Source organism: Carassius carassius, chromosome 49 (assembly GCF_963082965.1).
Source record: "Carassius carassius chromosome 49, fCarCar2.1, whole genome shotgun sequence".
Taxonomy (NCBI): Eukaryota; Metazoa; Chordata; class Actinopteri; order Cypriniformes; family Cyprinidae; genus Carassius; species Carassius carassius.
The window spans coordinates 12960236-12985934 of NC_081803.1; the positions used below are offsets into that span (position 1 = coordinate 12960236).

The 25699-nt window shown below is 38.9% G+C and overlaps 1 protein-coding gene across 1 annotated transcript in view; it reads left to right on the forward strand.

Moving 5' to 3' along the window:
* The first annotated feature begins 1368 nt into the window (after positions 1–1368).
* The window catches only part of LOC132132221 (neurotrimin-like), a 315058-nt gene continuing 290727 nt past the window's right edge, over positions 1369–25699 (forward strand). Inside the window, exon 1 of the mRNA XM_059544546.1 lies at positions 1369–1742. Within this exon, the coding sequence (XP_059400529.1) occupies positions 1682–1742 (61 nt within the window). The 5' untranslated portion in view covers positions 1369–1681. The remainder of the gene's footprint in view (positions 1743–25699) is intronic.

Genomic DNA, 25699 nt, shown 5'->3' on the forward strand with positions numbered 1-25699 from the left:
AGTAGATTATCTGACTCTGCCTGATGTCTGGTTATATCGAGCAATGGCTTATTCTAGGGCAACAATACAGGGATATATGCTGCCAGTCTGTAGTGCCAGAAAGAAACCAATTTATTTGAACTGATATAAACACAACAAGCTGGGCTGAAACGAAAATTCAACCAAGTTTGATTAGTGCTAGAGTTATTTGAACAAACCTCAAGCCTAAGTTATAAACTTAGCATTTAAATCTTATACTGTTTGTGCCTCAAATCACACAGTTTGTTGAGGAAAGTTCTTCGGAGTGACTAGACTTACAATTTTCACTCAAAGTGGGTGAAAAAAATCCAATAACATTGGGTTTTTATCTCTAGGCTTTTTAAGTAGGGACAGTAAACAACAATCTTACAACAGCCCTGAACTCCCAATCATAGCAACAACTTAATATCTAAGTAGTGAGATTTGCATTGTTTAGGAATTTTCATGCAGAATTCACATGTTGTTTGCTCAATCAATATGTTTTGTTCGTTATATAATTTTGGTTCTGGCTCAAATGAAAGATTTACTTGTAACAAAACTTTTCTACTCATTCTAACCAACTGAAGCTTGTTATGAAGTTTGCAGGCAGTGTATTTGTGTCAGAGATGTCAATGAATATAATCATCTATGCCATGGCTTGACGTACTCAGTTAGCCAGGATTGACAAATAATCCATTTTTCCCGCACATTTCATTTTCTGCCAAATGATTCGCAGCAATTACAACTCTGAATTGCTTACGGTCTTTTTTTAAATCCTTCATATGATGTAAAGTGTTTCATTGACATTGGAGATGACAAGCAGTCTCACTTGACTGAGCTGGTTAATGATTTTTCACATTCACATTCAAAGCCAGATTTAACGGCAAGTCACCTGCTGAAGTCTTCAAGGAGGGACAACGGGAAGCCAATTTTACAGAATTAATTTATGTTTACCTTTTGAACACCAGACACAGTTACAATGGAATGCACTGCAATCACAAAATATTTATTCACTTTCTCAACCTTTCTCTAAATTTGTGTTTCACACTCCTAACACAAACAATTAATCATAGTGCATCTCTAAAGTGGATGCTTGCCTGTTTTTTAAATTTGATTAGCTTTAATTTAAAATGTAATATTAGCTACTCTAATCTGTAGCAGACATATATGGTAATATTATATTAAAGTTGGAGACACGGTGTTACAGACATTGAATAAAATTTTTCCACTATTAGCCTAAGGAACCAATTTAGAGATAGTAGTGTAAATTAATTTCAAGAGGGCATGCAGGGAAATTAAAACCAGTGCTAAATAATAACTCGACAACAGTATTGGTAAATGATTAAGCAATAAGACAAACGGCCTGGGGATATGCAGCAAATACAAGATTTGGAAACTAAACCCAAGCATTGCACTTCAAATGTACAGTCACATTTCTTGAGCAAATGAAAACAGCGGGTTCTTGTAATCCTGTGGAAGCCTATCCAAACAGCTCAATAAGCGATACCTCACTGAAGGAGGGACTTCTCAGCGCCTGCGTAGGTGAGTGAGTAAGTGCATACTTCACAGTTACTTAGAGCCTGGGACTACACTTCCACTTATTGCTCCGGATTTTCAAATTGGTATTTGCAAGAAGGAAAACAATCACGCGGACCTCGCGCGCACTTGATCCGCTCCAGACGCCATGAAGAGTCCCGTGTACTGGGTCGTCGTGGCTGGGATATCAATCGCTTTGATTCAACAAGGTAAGATGAACATTCTTTTTTTAATATGTTGGCTTTGAGTGGAGATTGTTGTACGCGTCTCGTATAGAATGCGCTCGCAATCAATGAAGACAAGTCAAACTCTGTGGCATTACGCGGTTTCAAACTGTTACGATTGGCGTAATTATATTCGGCTTTTGATGTATTTTCAGCATTTTAGACGGATGGCGGGTGGATTGACTTTATATTCGCGTTTGAAAGTTTTGTGGAAAGCGCACTGGAGAAGTGGAAACGCGTGCACTTGTTTCACATCTGCGTGGCTGCACAACAATGTAATGAGTGAGTTTTGAGAACAGCTCCCATCTTAGTTTCTGATCAGCTGGTTTAAGTTGGTCGCAGAGATAGGTGTTTTGCATAGCTGAGTTAAAACGGGCTAATCTGCCGAGGCAACGAGCCCGTGCTTAACATATGCCCTGTCTGTCAGGAGGACGCGTCAGTTGTCACTTGCTTGTTAGAGTTAGATGTGTTTTGCTGCTGATGCATGGTTTGATGAATAAATTATAATAATCATTTCATATACGAGGGATAAATCACTAACGATGTCATCATTTACTTACCCTAATGTCTTCCATAACCCACACAGGAAGAAAGTAGGAACGTCATATGGCTGCCTTTTTCCAGGCAAAGACAATGAATGGGGGTGAATGTCAAAAAAATATATATTAAAATCATTATAAAAGTAGTCTCATGTGTTATATTGTTATAGTTAAGTTTTCTGATGTATTTTGATAACGACTGTTTTGATAACGAAATTAAGTCGTTATCACTAAAACTCGTGAATTTCACTGTACAGAAGCTCTCCCAGGGAATGTTCAGGACTGAAGAAGTGATGTACGTTTCGTAAGCGAACGATTCACGAATCGGATCTTTTGAAGGAATCGATTTATCCAGTTCAACTGACCAGGGGTGCATTCCCAAAAGCAACTATGTTCACAAGTTTTTTTTTGTTTTGATTAATAATTTTGACCTATCCCAAATTGCACCCTAAACCCTGCAGTCATCCTCTGTAACCCTGTCTCAAACCACACCCTAAACCCATACTTATTTAAACACATAGCCTACATACTCCATACTTTCGTGACGTAATGCCGCTTTGACTGTCTAGTTAGTAGAAATCAGCCCGCAAGACTACAAGTCCACATGAATTCAAGTATGCCATTTGGGACAGGACCTAAGTCCACACTTTTGTAACTTAATGCAGTTTTAACTGTGTAGATGTCCATTATGCTCGCCTCAGTGCGTGTGAGGAAGAAGAATATCAGAAACATTATGTGTGGTTTTGTATTAAATAATGACCCAGATCGTGAAATACATTTATTAGCCTTAGAGTAAGGGAAGCTTGGGAAATGAGAGCATCTAAGGAGCATGTGAATGCTATGGATTTATTGTAAATATTTTTAATAGTTTAGGCACCGATATCGATATGGCACCAAAAAACCCAGTTGATACCCAAGCCTAGTTTTGACCAGTCTAGAGTAACTATTGTTGTTTGTCATACGCAATGCATAAAAATGCATTACTATGAGTCATAATAATCAGTAATTATGTCCCCATTGGATGCTACAAATGCCTTGTTTGTAATGGGTTTTATTGTTTTTGTCTTGTTGCGCCTTGGGAGTAACATTTCCATCACACGCTTGAGGAATTCAGCCAATCACAACACATTGGATAGCTGGCCAGTCAGAAAAGCTCACTTTTCAGAACGATGAGCTTTGTAAAAATGTATGTTTCAGAAAGACAGGGCATACATGAGCAACAATAATGTATATTATGTGCAAAATAATGTTTTTTTAACCTTAAACCATGTAAACATATTGCATTACACCAAATATTGTTCTTTTTAGCAATGTCAATGTCATATAACCCCTTTAAGGCCATTTTTTGAAGGTCTTATCTTGGTCTCAGACTAAAAAGAATGTAATTTATTTAAAGATCAGTAAAGACCACAACTGTGGGGATATGACTAAATTGCTGGTGCATTGTCTGATTTATTTTTAACCTTAAACCATGTAAACATTGCATTACACCAAATAATGTTCTTTTTAGCAATTTCAATGTGATATAACCCCTTTAAAACCATTTTTTGAAGGTCTTATCTTGGTCTCAGACTAAAAAGACTGTAATTTACTTAAAGATCAGTCAAGACCTTGCTGGTGCATTGTCTGATTTATCTGTTTACATCATTAATGTGACAATGTAAAACTTACTGACCATAAGCAGTATCACAAGAGCAAAATAGCGGTTTTCACAAATATAAGCACGACTGCAAACAGTGATATTGATTTTATCCTGCCAGTGTTTCACTGTACAGCCTGCAGTACACTGCCTGTTTTTAAGGGTTAACTTCGTGACAATTAACAACTTAAAAAAAACAACCAAACAAGCAACACATGTAATTTCTTTGGAAATGTTCATTCTTTGGAAAGTTGAGATTCTTGTGATTTGAATGATGCAAACCTTTTTAACACACAATCAGCACAGCAGTTACAATCAGTGTCTTTGTCAGACCACCAACAAGGCTTCATGCTCTGTTCCCACTGCGTTTTAATAACTCACAGCTATAGTCATCTGCAGGCATCTGTTTACAAAAAATATAGGCGGAATGTTTTTATCCTTTTTCATTGTCTTTAAAGTTCTTTTTCTCAATACCAGTAAGACTTACAGGGATTGTGAAGTTTGTTCGGTTAAGGAACAAACCTCAGAGTGTCACCTTTTAATAGAGACCAAAACCATGCTCCAGATGGTTCAAGAACTGCATGCAATTTACTTTGATTATGCCTTTTTTAGGCGTTTAGGCAAATTTTACAGCAACGCTAAGGGGTTATACAAATGTTCAACAAACAAGATGTTAATATTAATTGTCTTACATCTTAGACACAATTTTTATTAATATTATTAATTTTTTTCCGTGGCTATTTCTGCAAGGAAAGTAGTTCCATACAAATCAGGGGCGTAGGAGCGATTTTGAACCTGGGGGGGACAGTAAATGCCAGGGGGGGTTCGGGGGAAATTCCCCAGATTTATATATATATATATATATATATAAGCACTTAAATGCTCATTTCTAATGAACATTTGTTTACTAATTTATTAAATATTGATGAGAATAAATATAAAGTATATATATACTGACTATAAGTCGCAGGACCAGCCAAACTATGAAAAAAAAGTGCGACTTATAGTCCGGAAAATACGGTAATCATAACAACAACTAGTTAAATTAGTTGGACACAGTTCCCATGTATTCTTTTATCCTACAAAAATTAGCATTCGGTCATATTCCCATTACCTGTTTCTCACTTGGACCTAACTCTCCCTGTTCTGTGGTCTCTTCATCTCCTGTCTAGGAAAGTATCATGTTTGAGGACACAGAACTGGTTTCAATGCAAACTCTGATAACATGCCGTTGGCCTAATTTTACTGATCTAAAGTACTTTTACTATGTGAATTTTAGAATATACTGTATGTAGCTATCCATACAACTTACAAGCTCGTTCTCCTCTGTCTTCTTCCTCTTAAAGTATTGTAGGATACTTATCTGTATGAACATTTTGACTAATGTTACTTCTACATAGTTTATCATGGACACGTATCAATGGCCCATTGAATTCACATTAGCTAATTAGCTATCATTTGCCTGTTTTACACAACATAAAATAAAAAAAATTGCTTCTAAGTAGGCTAAATTTGACAGTTTTTAAAAATACAATAAAACTAATGATCAAACTGATCAATCTCCCTCAAATACAAAGTGCGTCTGTGAATAATATTGCTGTTTAACGTTAGTTGTAACGTTAAAATCAACCATCCAAATCTGTTTGGCAGATCCAGCTGATGTATTCCAGCCCAAAAACTGCTCAAAAACCGCCAAAATGCACACACAACCACCAAAAATATGTTATCACTGATCAGTATTTATTTCAGTATTTTTACTTCCACGTTTTTCTTTTCTACTATGTTACGGTTGGTTACATTTACATACAAGAAATAAACACTGGCTGCCGAAGCATACATAAAATAAACCGTTTTATGTGCATTAGCGCCACCTTTTGGACTGGAGTGTTGCCCTTCTTATAAATAAATGACGCCATCAAAAACTTACGGCGAAATGACAATATCCTCCACACACTCGTTTATAAGGCGGCTTCTTGTATCTTTGCTAGTCGATTTTATTTCATCCAGTGACATGATGGGTTTTAACTTCATTCAGGAGATTTTGGGTAACTGCACAACTGACAGACTTTGAGCGCACCGCTAATGGTGCGTGTGTGTGTTACCATAGCGACAAAACGACCAACTTTCGGAACCTGCACTTAAGCCTATAATTTCGTTTTTAAAAAATTAAATATGTATTTAAAAGTTTCAGAATGGATTAATTTGGAGACTCTGAAATCGGCAGAGATAGGCAGGCAATGCAAAACAAAATCTGACATTGGGAAATAGTGAGGGGGACAAAACTTAGATTTTGAAATGTGGGGGGGACGTGTCCCCCTCACGTATAATGGCTCCTACGCCCCTGATACAAATCCATAGCAGAGCTGTTGCGTGTTTCTGAGCAACACATAGCAGTGTTCCATTACTAAATAGATCAGCTGCTTTGAAGGAATCGTTTGAATAAATTATTCTGAGACACACTCAAGTGACTTGACTCCACACAGCCTACTGCCAGTTTAATTCTGATATTGATGTTCATTTTATTTTTCCATCATATTTAAATATTCATCATTTTATTAAAAAAAAACAGTGATCTCAACAATATTTCAGCAGTTGTGACTCTACCCTGCCATACATTTCCCCCCACTTTTTTGATAATCTGTTTCATTGGATGTGTGTCACAATAAAGAAGAAAAGATCTGAGGCATCCGCTACATTGCAACGTTGCAATTTAAATTTTAGTTTGTTCATTACACAAAGCTATTGAATGACTTCAGAAGACTTCGAATATATTGCGCACAATATGAACATACTATAAAAGTGGTCCATTCATGTTATGACATGCAAGACATGACAGAATTTCATTTACTGTATAGCTGCAGTATATCTTTAATAGATTGGTCTAGTACATGATGTTGTGTTCAAGAATATCTTTTCTTTTTGATTTGTCTTTTTAAATGGAAGTGGTGACTTTGAGGGCAGATGGAAATCGAAAAAGCGGCAAGCATTCTTTTCAGAGTGGTTTTCAAGTGCTCAAAACAGAATCACGTACTCCATGTCTGACCGTGCCATGTCCCTCTTCAAAAAATAAAATGTTATGTATCCTAAGCAAATATCCATAGGCTACTGGTCCAAGTAGCCCCCACTGTATGCACAAGCATATTCCACTAGTGTAGAATTAGACTCGTTGTGTTTAATGGAGGTTGTCAGGGGTTAAGAATGTTTTTTTTTTCTTTGGGACAGAGGGAGGGAGAGAGAGAAGATGTCATTGGTTGCCAGTAAGTTGCCAGGAAGCTACCGACTCCCCTGCAGTGCTCAAGCCAACATCCCTCCAGGCCTGAACTGTCCATTGAACCCCCTGTCACTTTTCTTACTCTCTCTCTCAGCCAAGGCAGGAATTATATGTCATTAAATTGAAATTGGGTGCCACAGATGTGGTCCAGCTTCACACAGAGAGAATGGAGTACAGTGATTTAACAGAGAGAACTTCCTTTTGAAATAGACTTCAGGATCATTGCTCAAGAAGAATTTAACACATGAAGTTTAATCAGTGGTTGACACAGGAGAGCATGTGGAGCAGACATCTTTACAATAAAAACTGAATCTACAACAGTTGTAATTCAGAGAAATGAAAGTCTATGGCTGGTTGATAAATTTGAAATGATTTCGCTGAGCATTTGAGGTTAAACAACATAATGAATGTCAAGGGAATTTTTATTTGGCCATTAATTTTCTGTATTGTGTCATTAGATTTAAGTTAATTTGGGTTTGCCTTAACTTATAGCAGTCACATACTGAACTATTCTATGCCATTTTATACACAGTATATAAGTAGTGTGCTCACTGAAATCTTCAACAAGAAGTGCACTTTTAACCAAAATGAATGACACTAAACTCAATAATCACCGTTTTCCTTAGGGAGGAAGAGGAGGGGTTAATCAGACTATTTAAATTTGATGTTTTTGTTTTTTTACTATTTTACAACTTTTATTTTATTCTCAGTAAAAAATGCAATGTAAAACACTTGGTAAACTACTTTTTCTGTGGTTTAGTTCTTTAAATGTTTCGAATCTGCTTGGCAATAATGGAAATTTGGTTAAATTTGGTTTAAGTGGTTCTTATAAAAATCCACCTTTTTAAGTCATTTCAGAGCTGAGTGTGAAGATATAAATCAGGTACTGTCAAAAAGCCTTAAACATACTGATATATGATATGCAATTTCTATCCAAAGTGATACAGTCCTGCTGAGTCTCAGCATGAGGTGTTATTACACAAATGAGACACGTTAGGTATCGATGATGACAGGAAGTGGTGCTGATTTTAGCCTATAGTTGCAAAATGACCTCCTTGCTAATTTGATCAAAAGGACTAGTGGACTCTCACATTTTCTCAAGTGGTGTGGTAAAATGAAATGTGAGTGTGTTGCCAATATTTTGATGTAGCCTTTAGGGCCAAAATTACTTCTCCATTTGTCATTGTGCTTTTCATTCCAATTACTTGGAGGGAATCTGATTTTGCATTTATTGAAATGTGTTTTCCTTGAAAACAACACAAGACGACTCATTCAAAAAAACAATTTACAAATCTCCACATCTGCAGGGAGTGCTGTGAAGCTGCAGTGATTTGGGTTGTTAAAAAAGAATAAAACTTGGATTATAAAATGTAGAGTAGTTTGCGTCACACACATTTCCCATGTGTTTTTGGATTTCACATGTATGTCTAAATAAATTAATGCATAAAAACTGAGTTGGCAGTGGCTAGTTAGTAGCTTTGGAGATCATGCCAGACCCTTTTCCATAAGCTTCAATCCTGATTGTTTATTCCACTATTACTGAACAAAATAGCCTTCATTCTAATGAGGCCCCATCAATGACATAAGAAGATTCAGTCAGACATTGTGCTCATTCACAAAAGCTGTTGCAGAGAAGTTCAGCATTGTGTCCAGTGAGTGATTCTGTGAAGTATGAATGACCCAGAGGTTTAGATAAGGACTTGGTGCAGTGAACATCCATACATGCGGCTATTCATGGGTTGTCACGTCTGAAGAATGCAGCCTTCATAAGTTGGCTGTCCAACATTGCCATCTCTATTTAACCAGCATGTCAAACAAAATGCTATTGAAAAACTTTTGACATTTCAAGTATTCCCTCAGGAACAATTAAGTGATTGTTCAAAGCCTTTTAATACCAGGAATCCTGGAAGAAACTGCATTTTCTGATCTATATTTATGTCTTGTACAGTGTCCAAAATAGTATGTTTAGGGTTTGAGTTCTGTGACGTTAATGGCTGTTTCTTTTCATGTTTCTGGAGCCCCACTGTTCTGAAGTTAATAAGAAGTCGTGTTTTAGTCAGTGCTTTGTTACTTTGGAACCTCTTTCAAAATGCCATATGGCTAGAACATACAAGTTCTTTCTCTTGAAGCATTAATGAACCTGTCAAACTCATCTCTGCTGCAATCAAAGAGAGGTATAAACTTGTCTGAGGAGCTCACCAGGTTCACATTTCACTGCAAGCTGTGTTTTGTGTATAACTGTGTATGTGACAAACTTTAATATGATGACTTTGACTACATCTTGGACTTATTATTGTGATTATAGCGACTTCACTGGCAGAGGTCACAAATGGCTTGAAACCTGAAATGCGAGATATGCCAGCACAGAAATATCTTGAATGTAGAAAATATGCCTGTACATATCAGTAATTGTTTAATTAATTGCACTGTTGTACACTAAATCCCTCCAAGATTTGGTTAAAGTGGATGTTAACCACATTCAGTACATTCTTGTTGGGATTTACAAAACAAACAAACAAAAAAACTTTTGTTTTCTTTCTTCTTTTTCCTCAGAGTGCCACTTCTTATCATATTCAAGACTTCTTTCACCAAAAACAGTCAGAATAAAAATTTACCAGACCATTTCCAATATTCTCTCTGACCCTGAACAGATTTTTTTTTAGTTTTGTCAATGTGCCTTTAAGACTTCTCTGTAAATGCCCTTTAACAACATTTAATGGTTGTGTTTCTGGCAGGTTTCGTATAGTTGGCTTGGCTAATCCTTGAATAATGACGTCTTTGCAATGTCTGCATTGCATTCTGGGATTTGTGTGATATTGAGTAAACGTAACAAGTGGCAAAATCAGCATTTAATTCATTTCTGTGAAATAAAAACTATGTTTGAATCAGTTCAAAACTTTTATTTAGCAATTTGATTGTCATTTCTCAAAAAATGATCAAGATCAAAAATTACAGTATTTCCATAGTACACTTAACTCATTTGATTTGATAAATTTTTTTTGTGAAATGACTCCTACTGTTGTTAGTGGGGTTGAAGATCCATATTGAGTGTTGTTCTTCATCTAGCAGATGGTGGATAGAGTGATTGAGCAGCACATGTTGAGGCTCTAATCCTTCTGTTTTTGATTAGTATGTGGCCTCGATGAGGAGTGAAGAGGTAGAGTAAAGCCTGGACATTTCAATTAGAGCTATATCAGGGATTGTGCCGTTACCCTGCACAAACCCTGATTACAAAAGCTCCACTAATCTATCAGAGTGCTGCTACTCAGCTTTTAAGGAGTAATGGGCGTTACTTGTCAATACAAAAGTCTTCCAACCGAAAATGGCATATATTGGATCAGTCAGCCTTTCTTTCTCAGTTGAAGCTAAAATGACTTTGAGTAGTATTATGAAACCAGCTAAGGGGTTTTATATTACATTGCATTTAAAGTATTTCCATCATTCCAGTTTCCAAACCTCCACCTTGAGGTTTGCAAGTATTTAGTCTGCACTCAGATTTCCAGGAGATGTATGTGTTGTGTTCCTTTACGTTCTGCCTAAAAACAAAGATGCTGTGATGCCAAACCCTCTCATGGAAGAAGAAAGCCTTCATTTTTATGTTTTTGTGGAGACATTTTCACGCCCCTAAACATGATGCAGCACAAACCGAAACGTGATTGGTTGCTTTACCTGTCAGTCATTTGGCCTTTTTGAAGGCCAAATCATTCTGACGTCAGTCTAAAAGTCTGGCTACACGAGACTAGCAAGTACTCATTCTTTGAGTAAAATTTTAAAGCTTGAAGTGGAATGAAAAGAAGCAACAAGTATCTAAGGATGAAATTACAGTTGACTCAGCATTCATTTAATAGATTTCCAGCACAACTTTGCTTTGCTCATTGAATTTCATGGAGGCTTATGGAAAGCTTGTTATAATTAATGTTAAATGCTTGACTGGAAATCTAAATGGTCTTTTTGGGTGACTGTTGAAATGAAATTTTCTTATTAACTATAGGCTCTTTGTTATCTGTTTTTTCCCCTTAAAGTTCCTTCCTTTTGTAAAAGGAATAGAATTTCTTCCTCACACTGCAATTAAAGAAACATCTGTCCTTGAAGACATACAAACATCCTCACTCTTGAATGAATCAAAATAGATTTATGGACAGAGTTTTGTGCAGAGAATTCTAGTGTGTTAAATTCCCTGGTCGTACTGCTTGTTTCTGTAGCATTTGCCATTAGCATCGGAAATTAGCAATTTTCACAGGCTATCAAATCACAATAACCTCTTTAGCAAGCTATGGAAATATTCATTCCCTTGAGAAGTTTTGTTATAAGTGGACCCTGCGTGGTTCAACATCATGCCAGGGATGGGGGAATTCATCTTGTTGAAATCTTATGATGTGAGCGGTCTTGTCACGCACATCAAACAAGATTTGTGACCCAAATCTTGTAAATATAAATATTTCACAGATTTGTAGTACATTTTTTTGCCTCTTTAAGAGCATTAGATTAAGTTAGGATCGATAATAGCTCATCTCATTAAAATATGACACTTAATCAAGCAATGTTTGCAATCGCTCATTTGCATGTCCCAGCAGAATAAGAAGTAGTGCTTGCATATTTATCAGGAAGCTTTAATAAGGATGTATGTGTTCAGGGCATAAGATATAGAACTCAAGAGCTTGATTTTTAGATGAATATTATATAATATACATATATTTTAATTAAGTAATTATTCATTTATTTTTTATAATCTCAGTATAACAGTATCTGGATCACAGTGGTCACTTTTGGGCCTCTTCAGATGATTTTGCCATGTCATAGAATAACATGCATGATCATCTTTTGATACATTGCAGTAATCACGGTGCTGTTCAAGTCATTGACTACTTAATCTTCAGGTCAGCCACTAGATTATAAAATGAAATGCTAATATTGGTGGGTATAACCTCAAAAATTCAGTATTTCCTCTGATATGAGTTAAAGTAGAGGTATTTGTAAGGAATGCTCAAGAGTTTGTCTGCTATAGCTGTAATGTAATAATGCTTCTCTTAGGGACGCACCCTGTATCTTGCTGTCTAAATTTTATATGCTGTCTGCTGTGTATGAGGAGATTAGAGCAAAGCAACATACAGAGGGACAATGATAAGAAAATATGAGTTGTTATTTTCTCATTTTCTCTGTCCTCTATAGTAAACAGTACAATACAACTGAGATGACAGAATTGCTGGTCAGTGCTGACTTTAAATCTCCAGAATGTAGTTGATTAATTTGTTTATTATTATTATGCAGTGGCTGCTTGATTAAAAAAAAAATTCTTCATGAAAATAATCTACAGTGAAACTCATTGTTGATTTATTTGATCTTTGCACTGTGAACAAAGAAGCTCTTCATGAAAATATAACATTTACTTTGATTACAGCTATGTTCTTGTTAATTTCAGCAAGTAGTGCATTCTACAACGAGCAAGTGATTGAAAGACACTGTTGTTATTAAACTTCAAATACTATATCAGGTGTTCATCCGTACTTTTTAATTTGAGATATTCACGGGTCCACTTGGATCTGAAACCCGGGGTCTAAACCGAGACCTGAGTGTGTTCGGATCACAAACCTCAATGAGTGTCTCTGACTCTTAATTACATTGCTTGTTAATGTAGGTAGGGCTTTTCTTTTTTGTGTGAAGAAGCCCTTCATCTGAGATTATGTAAATAGAGTTGCAGACAGACAACTCAAACGAATCCATGATTTATTAGGCTATGTATTACATTTTTATAGAGCTATGATGTTTTATTTCCAGTTTTTTTCATCTTATTACTTTGCAACTAGAAGGTTATAAGTTCATCTTTTATACTTGTTAGTTGCAAACTCCGATACTGTGTTTCTCTAGTGGCCTCGTCTGAACCACAGATCTTGACCAGGTACATCACAGCCATCAGCAAAACATTCGTTTGTGGTTTCACTTTGTTTCTTTTTTTGTCTATAATGTCTTTGTTCAAAGGATACCTGGAGCTATTCTTTGATGGGTAAAAAATAACCTGCATTATTCTTGAAGGCGACATTCCAAAGGTGCTGGAATGCAGCTCATTAGCTGTAGAGAGAGAAGCGTTTGAAATTATGATTGCTCTGGATTACTGTGGTGGGATTTGTAGAGTGATATTAAGATGTAAGAGATGATCTGAAAATGATTTCATGTGGAATATATTCATAATGTGCTCAGATATGCAGCCAGTCCATAACATCTCATTGCCTGCTCATCAAATTCAGTTTTGTTGGGGCAGTGTCTTGTTAGAGCTATCAGAGAGCCGCATACTTCAGGATTTAGTTGAGTTCCTTATTTCAGTTGCCTTTTCTCTCTGCAGTGTTTATTCTTGTATGGTTTTTGCAAATAAGCTTAAGGAACTACATGCTCAGCGTTTGCTTCTATTAGAAACGATGAAGATATTTCTCAGGAGAGGTTTAGAGGGCAACGTAGAACAGTGCTAATTGGTCCGTACTCCGTACATGGTTTTCGACAAAAGACAAGCCCCCATTTTTTGAATCAATAATCCCACACCATACCGTAGGACAGCACTTAGTTAAAAAAAAAAAAAATCTAAATTAGGAAATCCCAGCAGCAATACAAGAAATGATTCACTCCATGGCCTATTTGTATACTCGCTAGTGAGCTTTAAAATCATTCGCTCATTTTATCTTTCCCACCAGATGGTGAGATTTCCAATTATTTATTTTTATTTAGTTTTCCCAAGTTTTCTCATCTTTTTGCTTTACAGCTGGATAGTGTGAGTAGCTTCATAATGTGTGTATTTGTATGCACAGGTATTGTAAGAGGTTTAATTTCATGTTTACTATAGTTTCATCTCATTTCAAGTGATATTTTATCATTTCGCATGATTTGTAATCTTTTCCATTAGGTAGGGGTGCACGATTTTGAGAAAATACCTAATTGCGGTTTTTCTGACAAATATTGCGATTGCGATGCGATTTTCGATTTTTGCGTTCAATACTTTTAAGTGCATAAATCCGGATCTGGATCTGGCCACGGCACGTCGGCATATTTTACATTTAGCACTCTTTTGCTCCACGTCGTTCTTCGCGAATCCAAAATAAGTCCAAACAGCTGAAGTACCACCCTTCTTGTTAACCAAGTGCTCCCCCGCTTCCTCTCCCGTCACCGAAGAAGTGCCTTCAGCCATTTCTGCATAGTTACACAAGCTTTTTCTGGCACAATTCGAGGTAAACGTTGTGTGTTAGCTGCTTTTCTGCTGACAGAAAGCCGATGCACTGCATACAACCTTGTTTTTCCATTGCCATTTCTAATTGGCCAGCAAGCCAGGAACGCAAGATTCGACCATTTTGATTGGCTAATAGGTTTGTCACTCAAATGTCAGAGGCGGGGGAAAAAACCTCAGACTCCTGAGGTTAGGTTATTGCGGGAGTTAAAACCTCAATATCGATGCGATAAAGGTTAATCGTGCAGCCCTACCATTAGGCCTATGATTTTAAAAAAAATTAAAATACCAATGATGGATCAACCTTCTACAGTAAACTGACCTCATTGTTTATGTTTGACTGCAGCTCTGAGACTGATGCATAAATATTACAGTGATGACAATCTATAAAGATTGATTTGGTTGGTATGGGTCTCGAGGAAGGCAAAGTAAGGGAGCATTTTGGAAGCCGGCATTTAAATGCATGACTTTTCAGACAATTATTTGAAATGAAATAGATTTCCTTCCAAACTTTTATTGGGTCATGTTGAAGCTCTGCTTAAATGCCTAGCGCAAATAAATAGAAAGTGTCAAAGATTTCTCCCTCTTGCACATTGTATTTATGGAACGTGGTGTTAATTTGTGAAGTTGGTCAAAGGTGACGTATATTTGATTAATTTTTGTATGTTGTTGGACAGAGGTCTGTGATTAGCATCAGGAATGGCACGTATCCTCTAGTTAAATTTGATCTCTCCTCTGTCAGCATGACTCTTCAGACAAGGAAAATCAAGGAAACGCAGTACCCATGTTTTCCGACACCTTAAACTCAGTCACATAGGAGCGAGGGAGAGCCATAGACGTGCTCCATTTAGTAACATCCTGTGCTAGCCTCGCTTATTTCACGATTCTGTATTTTTATCCTTTTTCAAAGAGTTGCATACTTTTATGATGTCATGATAAATAACAAGCTAACATGGATTTGAGCAGCAAACTTGTTGGAAACATGGAAGTCGAGTTAAGAAAAACTTGTCGCAGTGTGGCTGTGCTGCACGATGCTGGTTTCAGTAGGAGAGCCAGAAATATGTTCCCCTGGGGTTACTTGTATTTCTACAAACTAGAAGAACCTCAGTGGAAATCTTCCACAGAATAATAAAAAGGAGTGTAAAGGTTTCGAAAAACAATAAAAGTGTCTTAGTATTTCTCATAGCATTTTGTCACTTGCTCATGTGCTAGCATGATGAGATGATTACATCCTAAAAAAATAAAGGTTCTTTTTTTTTTAGTTGTGCTTCCATGAAGAACATTTCATAGTGGTTCTTCACACTTCTTCTTTTAAGAACTGTTCAGTGAAAGGTTTTTTGGGTAACCAAAATAGTTCTTTGGCATTGAATTACTCAAACTTATATGGCTTGCTTTCTTCTGTGGAACATGTATTTTTATTTATTTAGCCAAGTACATTTTTATTTGGTGATCAATTTATTTTTACTAACCATCTAATTTTCAGTTTTTCTTTGAGCTGCACTGTTTCGCTTGGTGAGATTTGAAAAAGGTAATCAGGATGTCATGGTTTTGAAATACAGTAGTTATTTTCTACAAAGCCTCTACAGACAGTGTAAACAAAAGCTCCTAAGGGCAAGACAATGCAGTAGTGAAGACCAATTTCTTTCATTAACAAAAACACTTGTTAGTCTTGAAAAATTTTCACAGCTGATCTGCATAATACTTAAGCAAAATAACAACTTTTTTTTTCAATAAGTATAAAAAATGTAGCACCAGTTTATGACTCAGTCAGTCACTTGGTGCCATAAGCATGCAGAAACAGGCATGCTGTCAATAATCAATTAGCCTGCTAGCACCTCTGCATTAGCGCCTGAAGTAGTCAGCTCGAAGTGTTCACCTTCTTTCTCATTCGCGAGTCGGTAATTTCAGCCTTGTTTTTTTCTTTTATTAGATAAAGGCCGAAGGCTGCTATGCTCTCTGTGTTTAATCTAACAGAAAATCGGTGGAGAATTGTGGCATTTTGGGTTTAGTTGTGTTTTTATGTTTATAGTTGACATTTACTGCAAGGACAATGAAGATAAAATTAATAATGTGAAATAAAATGTAAATATTATGGGATCTTAAAGTACTATTCAGTGTTACAGTCTCTCCTCAGTTTCTGCCACTGTAAGTGGATTTGTCAACTTGTTTGTTGACAGATTTTATTTTACATAAAAAAAAATTCTAGTCAAATGACTGTCACAGCTTAAATGTGATGTGCTAATTTCTGCATTTTTTGGAATCACCAGACGGACACTGCGAACTTGTTGTACTTTTCTATCAATATACAAATGGCTGAAAGTAGTTTATTTTTATTTTTATAATTTTTTTTTTTACCATGAAATTTCTTATCCAAGAATTTTATTCATGTCTGATGTGCTCTATGTGTGTGCGTTGATCATTGTTTGTGTGTGAATATACTTATATAAGCCTAAATTAAGTCTCTTTAAGACTTGGTTATATTCATATGGATTTCTTTTACGATCTCTTTTTGAACATTTTTGAAGCACTTTTGGTAAGAATGGATTTTCAGTGGGCAGAAATGAAGGTTTCATTAAAAATATTATGATTTGTGTTTCAAAGATGAATTAAAGTATTTTGGTTTGGAATGACATGAGGGCAAGTAACTGTTTTTTGGGTGAACTAACCCTTTATTTTTTTGACTAAAGTTTTTGACATTCACTGAAATGGACAGGAACTAATACAGAAACAGGACTGTGAAAAGACAGAGTTGAACTTGAACTCGCAATGTGTCGGAGCTGGTGCGCTATCCAATAGGCTAATAGTCACTCACAACTCTGACGTGGCTTTAAAGTTTTCTGTCAACCTCTTTCTTTACAGTTTAGAAGCAATAGTCTTCCCGCAATGTTTGCACTGCTCCTCAGAGTTTGGAGTAGCAGTGTCATATTGTCCTCTGGGGTAAGGTGAGTTTATTTTAGATGTTCAGGACAATGCCTGCAAGGATAGAAAGGTCACGGAAAAGACTAAATGCCCTTATCTTGTTTAAAGTATTTAGTGCTTTAGCAAGTTACACAAGGTCCTTCATGCATGTTTATAAAAAATTACATTTGTGCAGTTTCTCTATGTCAAAAATTACTATTTATTAAATGCATTGTAGCCTATCAGTGATGTTGTTGTAAACAGAAATGACTATGAATGCATGTGACATTAGCATGAGACCGCTAATGAAATTTTTTGCTATACCGACAAAAGACTGGAGTAGATCAGCCTGTTTGAAGGCTGTCTTCATTGCACAATGTCCCTTTTGCGTTTGTTTGTAAGGTCATTTATATAAAGCAGCTTGCCGGCTTTGTATATTGTGCCTTTTTAGTGCGAAGGATAAACCGAAAGGAATTTGGAGGGCTTACGGCATGGGTGGATGCTCATTAAAATTCTTCTGGCATAATATTGAGAGCAGTTCCACCATTCTTGTGTAATAGAAAGTCGTTATCTTGCATTGGGGTTTGTTTGGCCATCCGTTCACAAATTAGCTGCCAAACACATTGTAAACTTCATATCAATCTAGATGGCCATTAGAGAATAAAAGACCATCAGGTTATAGGTGAAGCAATAATTCACCTTAAAGACTGATCCTGAATACAAATCAGCTCACTTTTGGATTGTGATAGGGAGATTGTAAGGAAAAGTTAGTTACTCTCTTTTTTTTTTGTAGGGCATTGTATGGTCCTGGTGGACTCAGATTCACTGTAAATTCATTTGCAGTTATGACTAGCTCCAGGTATGTCAGGGAAAACTTGAAAATGTCAGAAAGTGTATTCTTTGGACACAGTTTGATGATGAACTGATGGAGTTTCGACTCCGAGATGATCAGATAGAGGGGATCGAAGCGTGATGGTTTTCCCACAGGATAGCGCTGAAGCTGTTTTTACAGCTTGAATAAATTTATACTCCACTCAAGCTTGCTGTTCCTGCCAGTAAACAAGTCCTTAGGGTTCCTTAGGTTTACAATGCTCACAACTGTTGAATAAAAGACTCTTTTAACAATTAAATGAATGCCCAGAGATTTGTTAGCTTTTTTTCAAAGGGGAACTCCCATGCTCTGACAAGTGAACTCAAAAAAGATAAAGCAGCATGTATCATTCTTAAATAAATAAAGTTAAAGTTGTAATAGATTTGCAAGCAACTTTAATCTAGACTTTCAGTTATTTTTATTTTTTTTATTTTTGTTTAAGCTGAACGGAAGGAAAAATCTTGGATAAATTCATCCTCCAGCCTTAAGATTTGAAGAATTCTGTGGTATTTTAAAATATTTATTTAAAAAAAAGTGTTCATGCACGTGTTTGCGATCTCTGTGAAATTATAATTATTATTATTTTTTTTTTCAACCTATCAAGAGTACATGGAAAATTCATTGAAATTCAGTCAAATTGTGGAGTAAAGGTTTAACTGATTAGTATGGCCTAGGTAGACTCCAAAAACATCTTTCTCTGCTGAAGACCATTCAATATTCTGCCTTCTGTCATGCAGCATCTATTTAAGCAACATCATAAATATTTCATAATTTTTATTTTTTTATTTACCTATTAAAAAGGTATTATTCATTTATTTATTTACTTATGTATGTATATATAATTTACTTTCATGTCACATCAGGTCTCAAAGGCATCTCAATTACTATGGGAATGCTAATGGTTCTCCAGTTATTATAGCCCTCCTTTGTGGGGTCCGTTAATAATGAAGTCGTTAAGGATTGAATTTCTTAGTTCTTTTGGTTTTATTAAAGCCAGGATGGTTGCCTCAAAAACAATTAGCCTCTAATTGCTTTGACAGCTCATGCTCATTAAGTTGTGATATACACAACTCTGCAGCGTCACCTGTAGTATAACGATTATTACAATTCAGCCTAAACAGCAAGAGGCACTCGGTCACTGGGCCCTGACTTATAATCATTTAGCAATTTTCCTTGCCTTTATTTGATGAATGAGTCACATTTAACCTCAGTTTTCAGGTGAATGCTGTATATATTGTTATGTTTATTAAGCTGTAGTGAATGTTGGTTTGCCCTAAGATAAGCTCATTAAATAGACTATTAAATAGACATTATTTAGTCCTGACATTCACTTGACTGGCTTTTTTGTTGGCACTCTACATCATAGAGAGATGACCATTAATTAATAAGAAGAAACCTCACAGTTATATTGTGGCTGCTTGAATTTCCACATATCCAGGCGTCCAGCAAGCAGGACAGGTGAGACAGACTGCAGGATAATCACTCATTCTGACAGCTGAGGATTCATGCTGACGTGAGAGATTAAAGGTCTGCTTGCCAGACACCCCCCACCCCTCCCCCCACCTCTTCCAACTCACCCTAAATTAGCGTTGCAAATGGGCGAGCGGAGTTTGTCTGCGGCGGGAGGTGGCAGTTTTAATCCAGTTAGGAGACACGCAAAGGCGGACTGTAATCTAGTCTGAGCTTTTCTAGTAAAATACACTTTTGTCCTCTTCACTGTTTCGCTCCTTAAAAAGATATTTGGCTGCATATTTCACAAAACACTTTAAAAATTGTATATACCAGCTGTTTAACATAAAACACACAGGGACAAATGTGTATGCATTAGTAATTTATATTGCATTAAGCACATTTTCAGCCCACTATGCTGTAATTAGTTTATTCGCAGTATACAGACACATTGTAATCACTGTGATTATGTTTCTTCGGCCTTTTATTCATAAAGCATCAGCTGCTGAGAGTAATGGTTTTACATAAGCTGCCGCTTTATTGGCTTGTATGTGACCTTTGGATGTTGACTTTTCAATGACGATGCTCTCTCTCGACCCACAGTCATCTGAATGTATAACAAATATAATATGATGTTCCTCTCTGCTGGATTTATGGAAAACATTTGCAGGTGTTCAAGGTAATGATGAACAAAACTAAGCAACATCATATATACAAAGAAAAACAAAAGCTATTTGATCTATATATAAATTATACTATGTATGTTCATGCACACAGAAATGATATTGCTTATATTTAAATGTTAGTTTTATAGACAGACAGACAGATAAAATATGTATGTGTATTTATTTCTATATATGTATTTTTATATATGTGTATGTTGTTGTCATGTAATATTTTTCATTTTTGTTAAAATGTTTTATTTAAGAGTTTATTGTCGTCATGTGCAGGAAACAGTCTGTTACACCATACAATAAAATTTTTACTCTGTGAATCCTCTCATCAGCCTCTGACATGAATAAGTTCAGGACATAAGAATAAAAGTGTCACGGAGACGAACCCCGTGATTCCCTCTGTTGGCCAGCGGAGGGCACCCTCACCTGAATACTGACACACACGCATCCATTCATTCACTTACACTGACGACACTACACTTCCCATAAGCCCCGTCCTTGGACTCTGATCACCTGCACAGGTGATCGTCATCAAAGACTGTGTATATAAGCTGGACTTCCACCATAGTTCAAACGCGAAGTCTTGATTTGCTGTGTCTGTCATTTCTGAGCGTTACTACCCGTGTTTGATTTCCTGTCACCGATCTTGTCTGTTATCTCTTACGTACTTTTGCTGCCTGCCTACCGACCCCTTGCTTGTTATTGGATTTTGATTCTCTGTTCTGCCCACGCTGTTGATATTGCCGGTTCCGACCATTGCCTGTACGACTACGAGCCTTTATAATAAAGCCTGCATTATGGATCCCATGTCGAGTTCTGGTTCATTACAGAAGACTTCGCCACAACGAGATCCAGCGGCTTTTGAAGGTCTTCATACCGCCATGGCGGCCCAAGCCAGTCAGATAGCGGCCAATCAGTTCCAGCTGAATCGTCTAACCACGATCACGGAGGAGCTCGTCAAGGCCGTTCAGAATCTCCATACAGCTCCCACGGTCCCACCAACGTCGGAGGCATCCGCCATTGCCCACGCGGCCGGAACATCATCTCAGGCCAATCCCCGTCTTGCTTTCCCGGATAAATACAACGGTGACGCCAGCAAGTGTAAGGGATTTCTATTGCAATGCTTTCTGTTTGTGGAACAACAACCCTCACTGTACACTACGGATACTGGGAAGATCGCCTTTGTTTGTTGTCTATTGATTGAGAAAGCACTAGAATGGATTACGGCTGTGTGGGGACCCGATGGATCCACATTTACTTCCTTTCAGGATTTCCTGCAGCAATTCCGGGCAGTATTCGATCATCCTAAGGAGGAAAAGGGAGCTGGAGATCGCTTATTGGAGTTGTCACAAGGCAGGATGACGGCGGCAGATTACGCTCTATGATTTCGCACTCTGGCTGCACAAACTAACTGGGTGAGCGACACATTAAAGGTACTCTTCCTCAAAGGACTGAATTATGAGCTACAAACAGAACTAGCATGTAGAGACGAGGGCAGAGATCTCAACAGCTTCATCGAGCTGACCATATCCATTGATAATCTGCAACGTGCCCGGCGATCCAATTCCCGTCACACTGCGAACCCAGCATTCTTGCCTTCTCAGGAATCTACTGAACCCATGCAGGTCAACACTTACCACCTATCTACAGAAGAGAGAGATCGACGCATTTCCAATAGGTTATGCATGTATTGTGGACTACCCGGCCATCAACGCCATAACTGTTCCTCTCGTACATCTACCTTCTCTCAGCGCTTGGCGAGTACTCCCCTCACTTCCATGTGTGATACCCAGAGTGTAAGCATTCCTGTTGAGTTTTGGATTAACGACAGACAGTTTATCACCTCTGCCTTACTCGATTCCGGGGCTGCTGGAAATTTTATCTCTGAAGATTTCGCAAAGAGGTATAACGTTCAACTTATCCCATGCTCTACCTCTCTCTCAGTGGAGACAATAGATGATCGACCACTGGGCTCTGGATCCATCACTCATCTCACCCACAAGGTCGTAATGGCGGCTGGTTTATTGCATAAGGAGAGGATCCAATTCTACATCCTCCCCACATCTCACACACCCGTGATTCTTGGATTACCCTGGCTACGTCTGTATAACCCCCAAATCTCATGGAAAGAAGGTCAAGTGGTGAGATGGAGCAACTACTGTCAACAGAACTGTCTTTCCCTGGTCAAACCTATTCCTATCTGTTCCGTGTCACTTACCTCAGTTCAAGAGTCCATTCCCGATCTGCCAGAGGAATACGCAGACCTTCTGGAGGCCTTCAGTAAGAAACAGGCCAACACCTTACCTCCTCACCGCAAGTATGACTGTGCAATCGATCTTCTGCCAGGGCATTCTCCTCCAAAGGGTCGCATCTTCCCATTGTCTCAACCCGAGTCCGACGCTATGAAGGATTATATCAAGGAGGAGCTCCAAAAAGGGTTCATCAGACCATCCACATCCCCTGCTTCATCCGGATTCTTCTTCGTAAAAAAGAAGGATGGTGGTCTCTGTCCCTGCATTGATTATCGTGGACTAAACAAAATGACAGTCAAATTCAGATACCCACTCCCGTTGGTTCCTTCAGCCCTCGAACAACTTCGCACCGCCCAATACTACACCAAACTGGACCTGAGGTGCGGCTACAACCTCATCCGCATTAGGGAGGGAGACGAATGGAAGACCGCCTTCTCCACCACCACTGGACACTATCTTGTGATGCCGTTCGGACTAGCCAATAGTCCATCTTTGTTTCAATCATTTATTAACGAGGTTTTCAGAGACATGCAGAATTATATCTGTGATCGTGTACATCAATGATATCCTGATATACTCTAACACCCTTCCTGAACACATACAACACGTTCGAGCAGTTCTCCAACTTCTCATCCAATACCAGTTATACGCCAAGGCTGAGAAGTGCGAGTTCCACACAACTTCCACCACTTTCCTAGGATACATAATCAGTCCCGGAGGGGTAGCCATGGACGAAAAGAGGGTTAACGCCGTGCTCAACTGGCCTGAACCCACAACCCTTAAGAAATTGCAACGATTTCTGGGATTTGCAAACTTCTACAGGAGATTCATTAGGAACTTCAGTACTGTTGTCGCTCCGCTTACCTCACTAGTCAAGAAGGGGACTCATCGACTACAACAGTCAGAATCCACTCACAAGGGCATCCAAACCCTGAAACAACTGTTTAGCAACGCGCCCATCCTCTGTCACCCTGACCCCACATTACTTTCATAGTTGAGATAGACGCATCCAACACAGGCATTGGTGCTATCCTGTCACAACGCCCAGATCCTGCCGCTAAACTCCATCCCTGTGCCTTCTATTCCAAGAAACTCAACTCGGCAGAACGCAACTACAGTGTCTGAGATCGGGAACTCCTTGCCATGAAGGCAGCTTTTGAGGAGTGGAGGCACTGGCTAGAGGGAGCCACACATCCGTTCACTGTACTAACAGATCACAAGAACCTGGAGTACTTACGCACCGCCAAACGCCTTAATCCCCGTCAAGCTAGATGGTCCTTGTTCTTCACATGATTCGACTTCTCGGTAACCTACCGACCCGGCTCCAAGAACACTAAAGCAGATGCCCTGTCACGTCAATTCGAGGAGGAGAACATTCCATCTGTTACAGAACCCATATTACCGTTCCATTTGGTGGTTGCTCCCATTCAATGGGATATCATGACTCTACTCCAACAACACAGGGAGCAGAACGAGAACCCAGTAGCCTGTCCAGCCGATAGAATCTTCGTTCCTGAGAATCTTCGTGACCAGGTCATCAGTCAAGTCCACTGCCATCCAATATCTGGTCACCCATGTATCACTGCCACCATCAATCAGTTGGAGAACCGCTTCTGGTGGGAATCTCTTCACAAGGACACAACAAATTACATTCAGCAATGCAATAACTGTAATGTTAATAAGGCATCCAAACAATCTCCCGCCGGTCTCCTACAACCATTACCTATTCCTCAACAACCCTGGTCACACATTGCCATTGACTTTGTTACGGATCTTCCCAGTTCACAGGGTTACACCACCATACTCGCCATCGTAGACCAGTTCTCCAAGGCTTGCAGATTCATCCCATTACCCAAACTACCTACCGCTCTCCAGACGGCAGAACACCTGTGCAACTGGGTCTTCAGATTATCCGGCCTACCCGAGGACATTGTGTCAGACCGAGGACCGCAATTCACCTCTCAATTATGGTCAGCCTTCTTCAAAGCCCTGAACATTAATGTCAGCCTCACCTCTGGGTATCACCCTCAAGCAAACGGACAGGTTGAAAGGCTCAACCAAGAGCTAAACCGCTTCCTCAGAGCCTATTGTAACCAGAATCAGGACGACTGGGCGCGATATCTACTATGGGCCGAATATGCACAGAACTCCCTTATTAAGCCATCTACGGGTCTGACCCCCTATAAATGTGTGCTGGGATTCCAACCACCAATGTTCCCATGGTCAGGAGATCCAACGGATGTACAGGCGGTAAACGACTGGATGGCACGCAGTGAGGTGGTGTGGAATCGGGCTCATGTTCATCTGCAACACGCTGTGAGGAGGCAAAAGGAGCAAGCGGATCGCAGAAGGCGCCCAGGTCACAATTACCAGCCCGGCCAGTGGGTGTGGCTATCAACACGGGATCTCCGTCTCCGGCTCCCGTGCCGCAAGTTGATTCCAAGGTAAGTGGGTCCATTCCAAATCACTAAACAGATAAGTCCAGTTTCATTCCGGTTGGCACTGCCTAACACATATCGAATTTCTCCTACCTTTCATGTATCCCTGCTCAAGCCCGCTGCTGGTCCCAGAGATGAGGGAGAGGGGAGGTCCCGTGCACAGGCCCCTCAACCCATCATCATAGAGGGCGAGGAGGCTTACCAAGTCCAGGAATTGCTCGATTCCAGACGTCGGGGTAGAATCCTACAGTATCTGGTCGACTGGGAGGGGTACGGTCCAGAGGAACGCTCGTGGGTAAACTCGGAGGACATCCTAGACCCCAATCTTGTCAATGAATTTCATCGTTTACATCCTGGAAAACCGGCCCCTCGACCCCGTGGTAGACCCCGACGTCGTGTGCCTCCTCGCGCCAGGAGTCGCTCGCGGGGGGGGGGGGGGGGGGGGGGGTCTGTCACGGAGACGAACCCTGTGATTCCCTCTGTTGGCCAGCGGAGGGCACCCTCACCTGAATACTGACACACACGCATCCATTCATTCACTTACACTGACGACACTACACTTCCCATAAGCCCCGTCCTTGGACTCTGATCACCTGCACAGGTGATCGTCATCAAAGACTGTGTTCCTCTGAAGAAACAGTCGAGCTACAGAGAAGGACAGCAGCTTGTGAGTGTTTTGCCTTGTTTTCTCATCAGACTAGTGT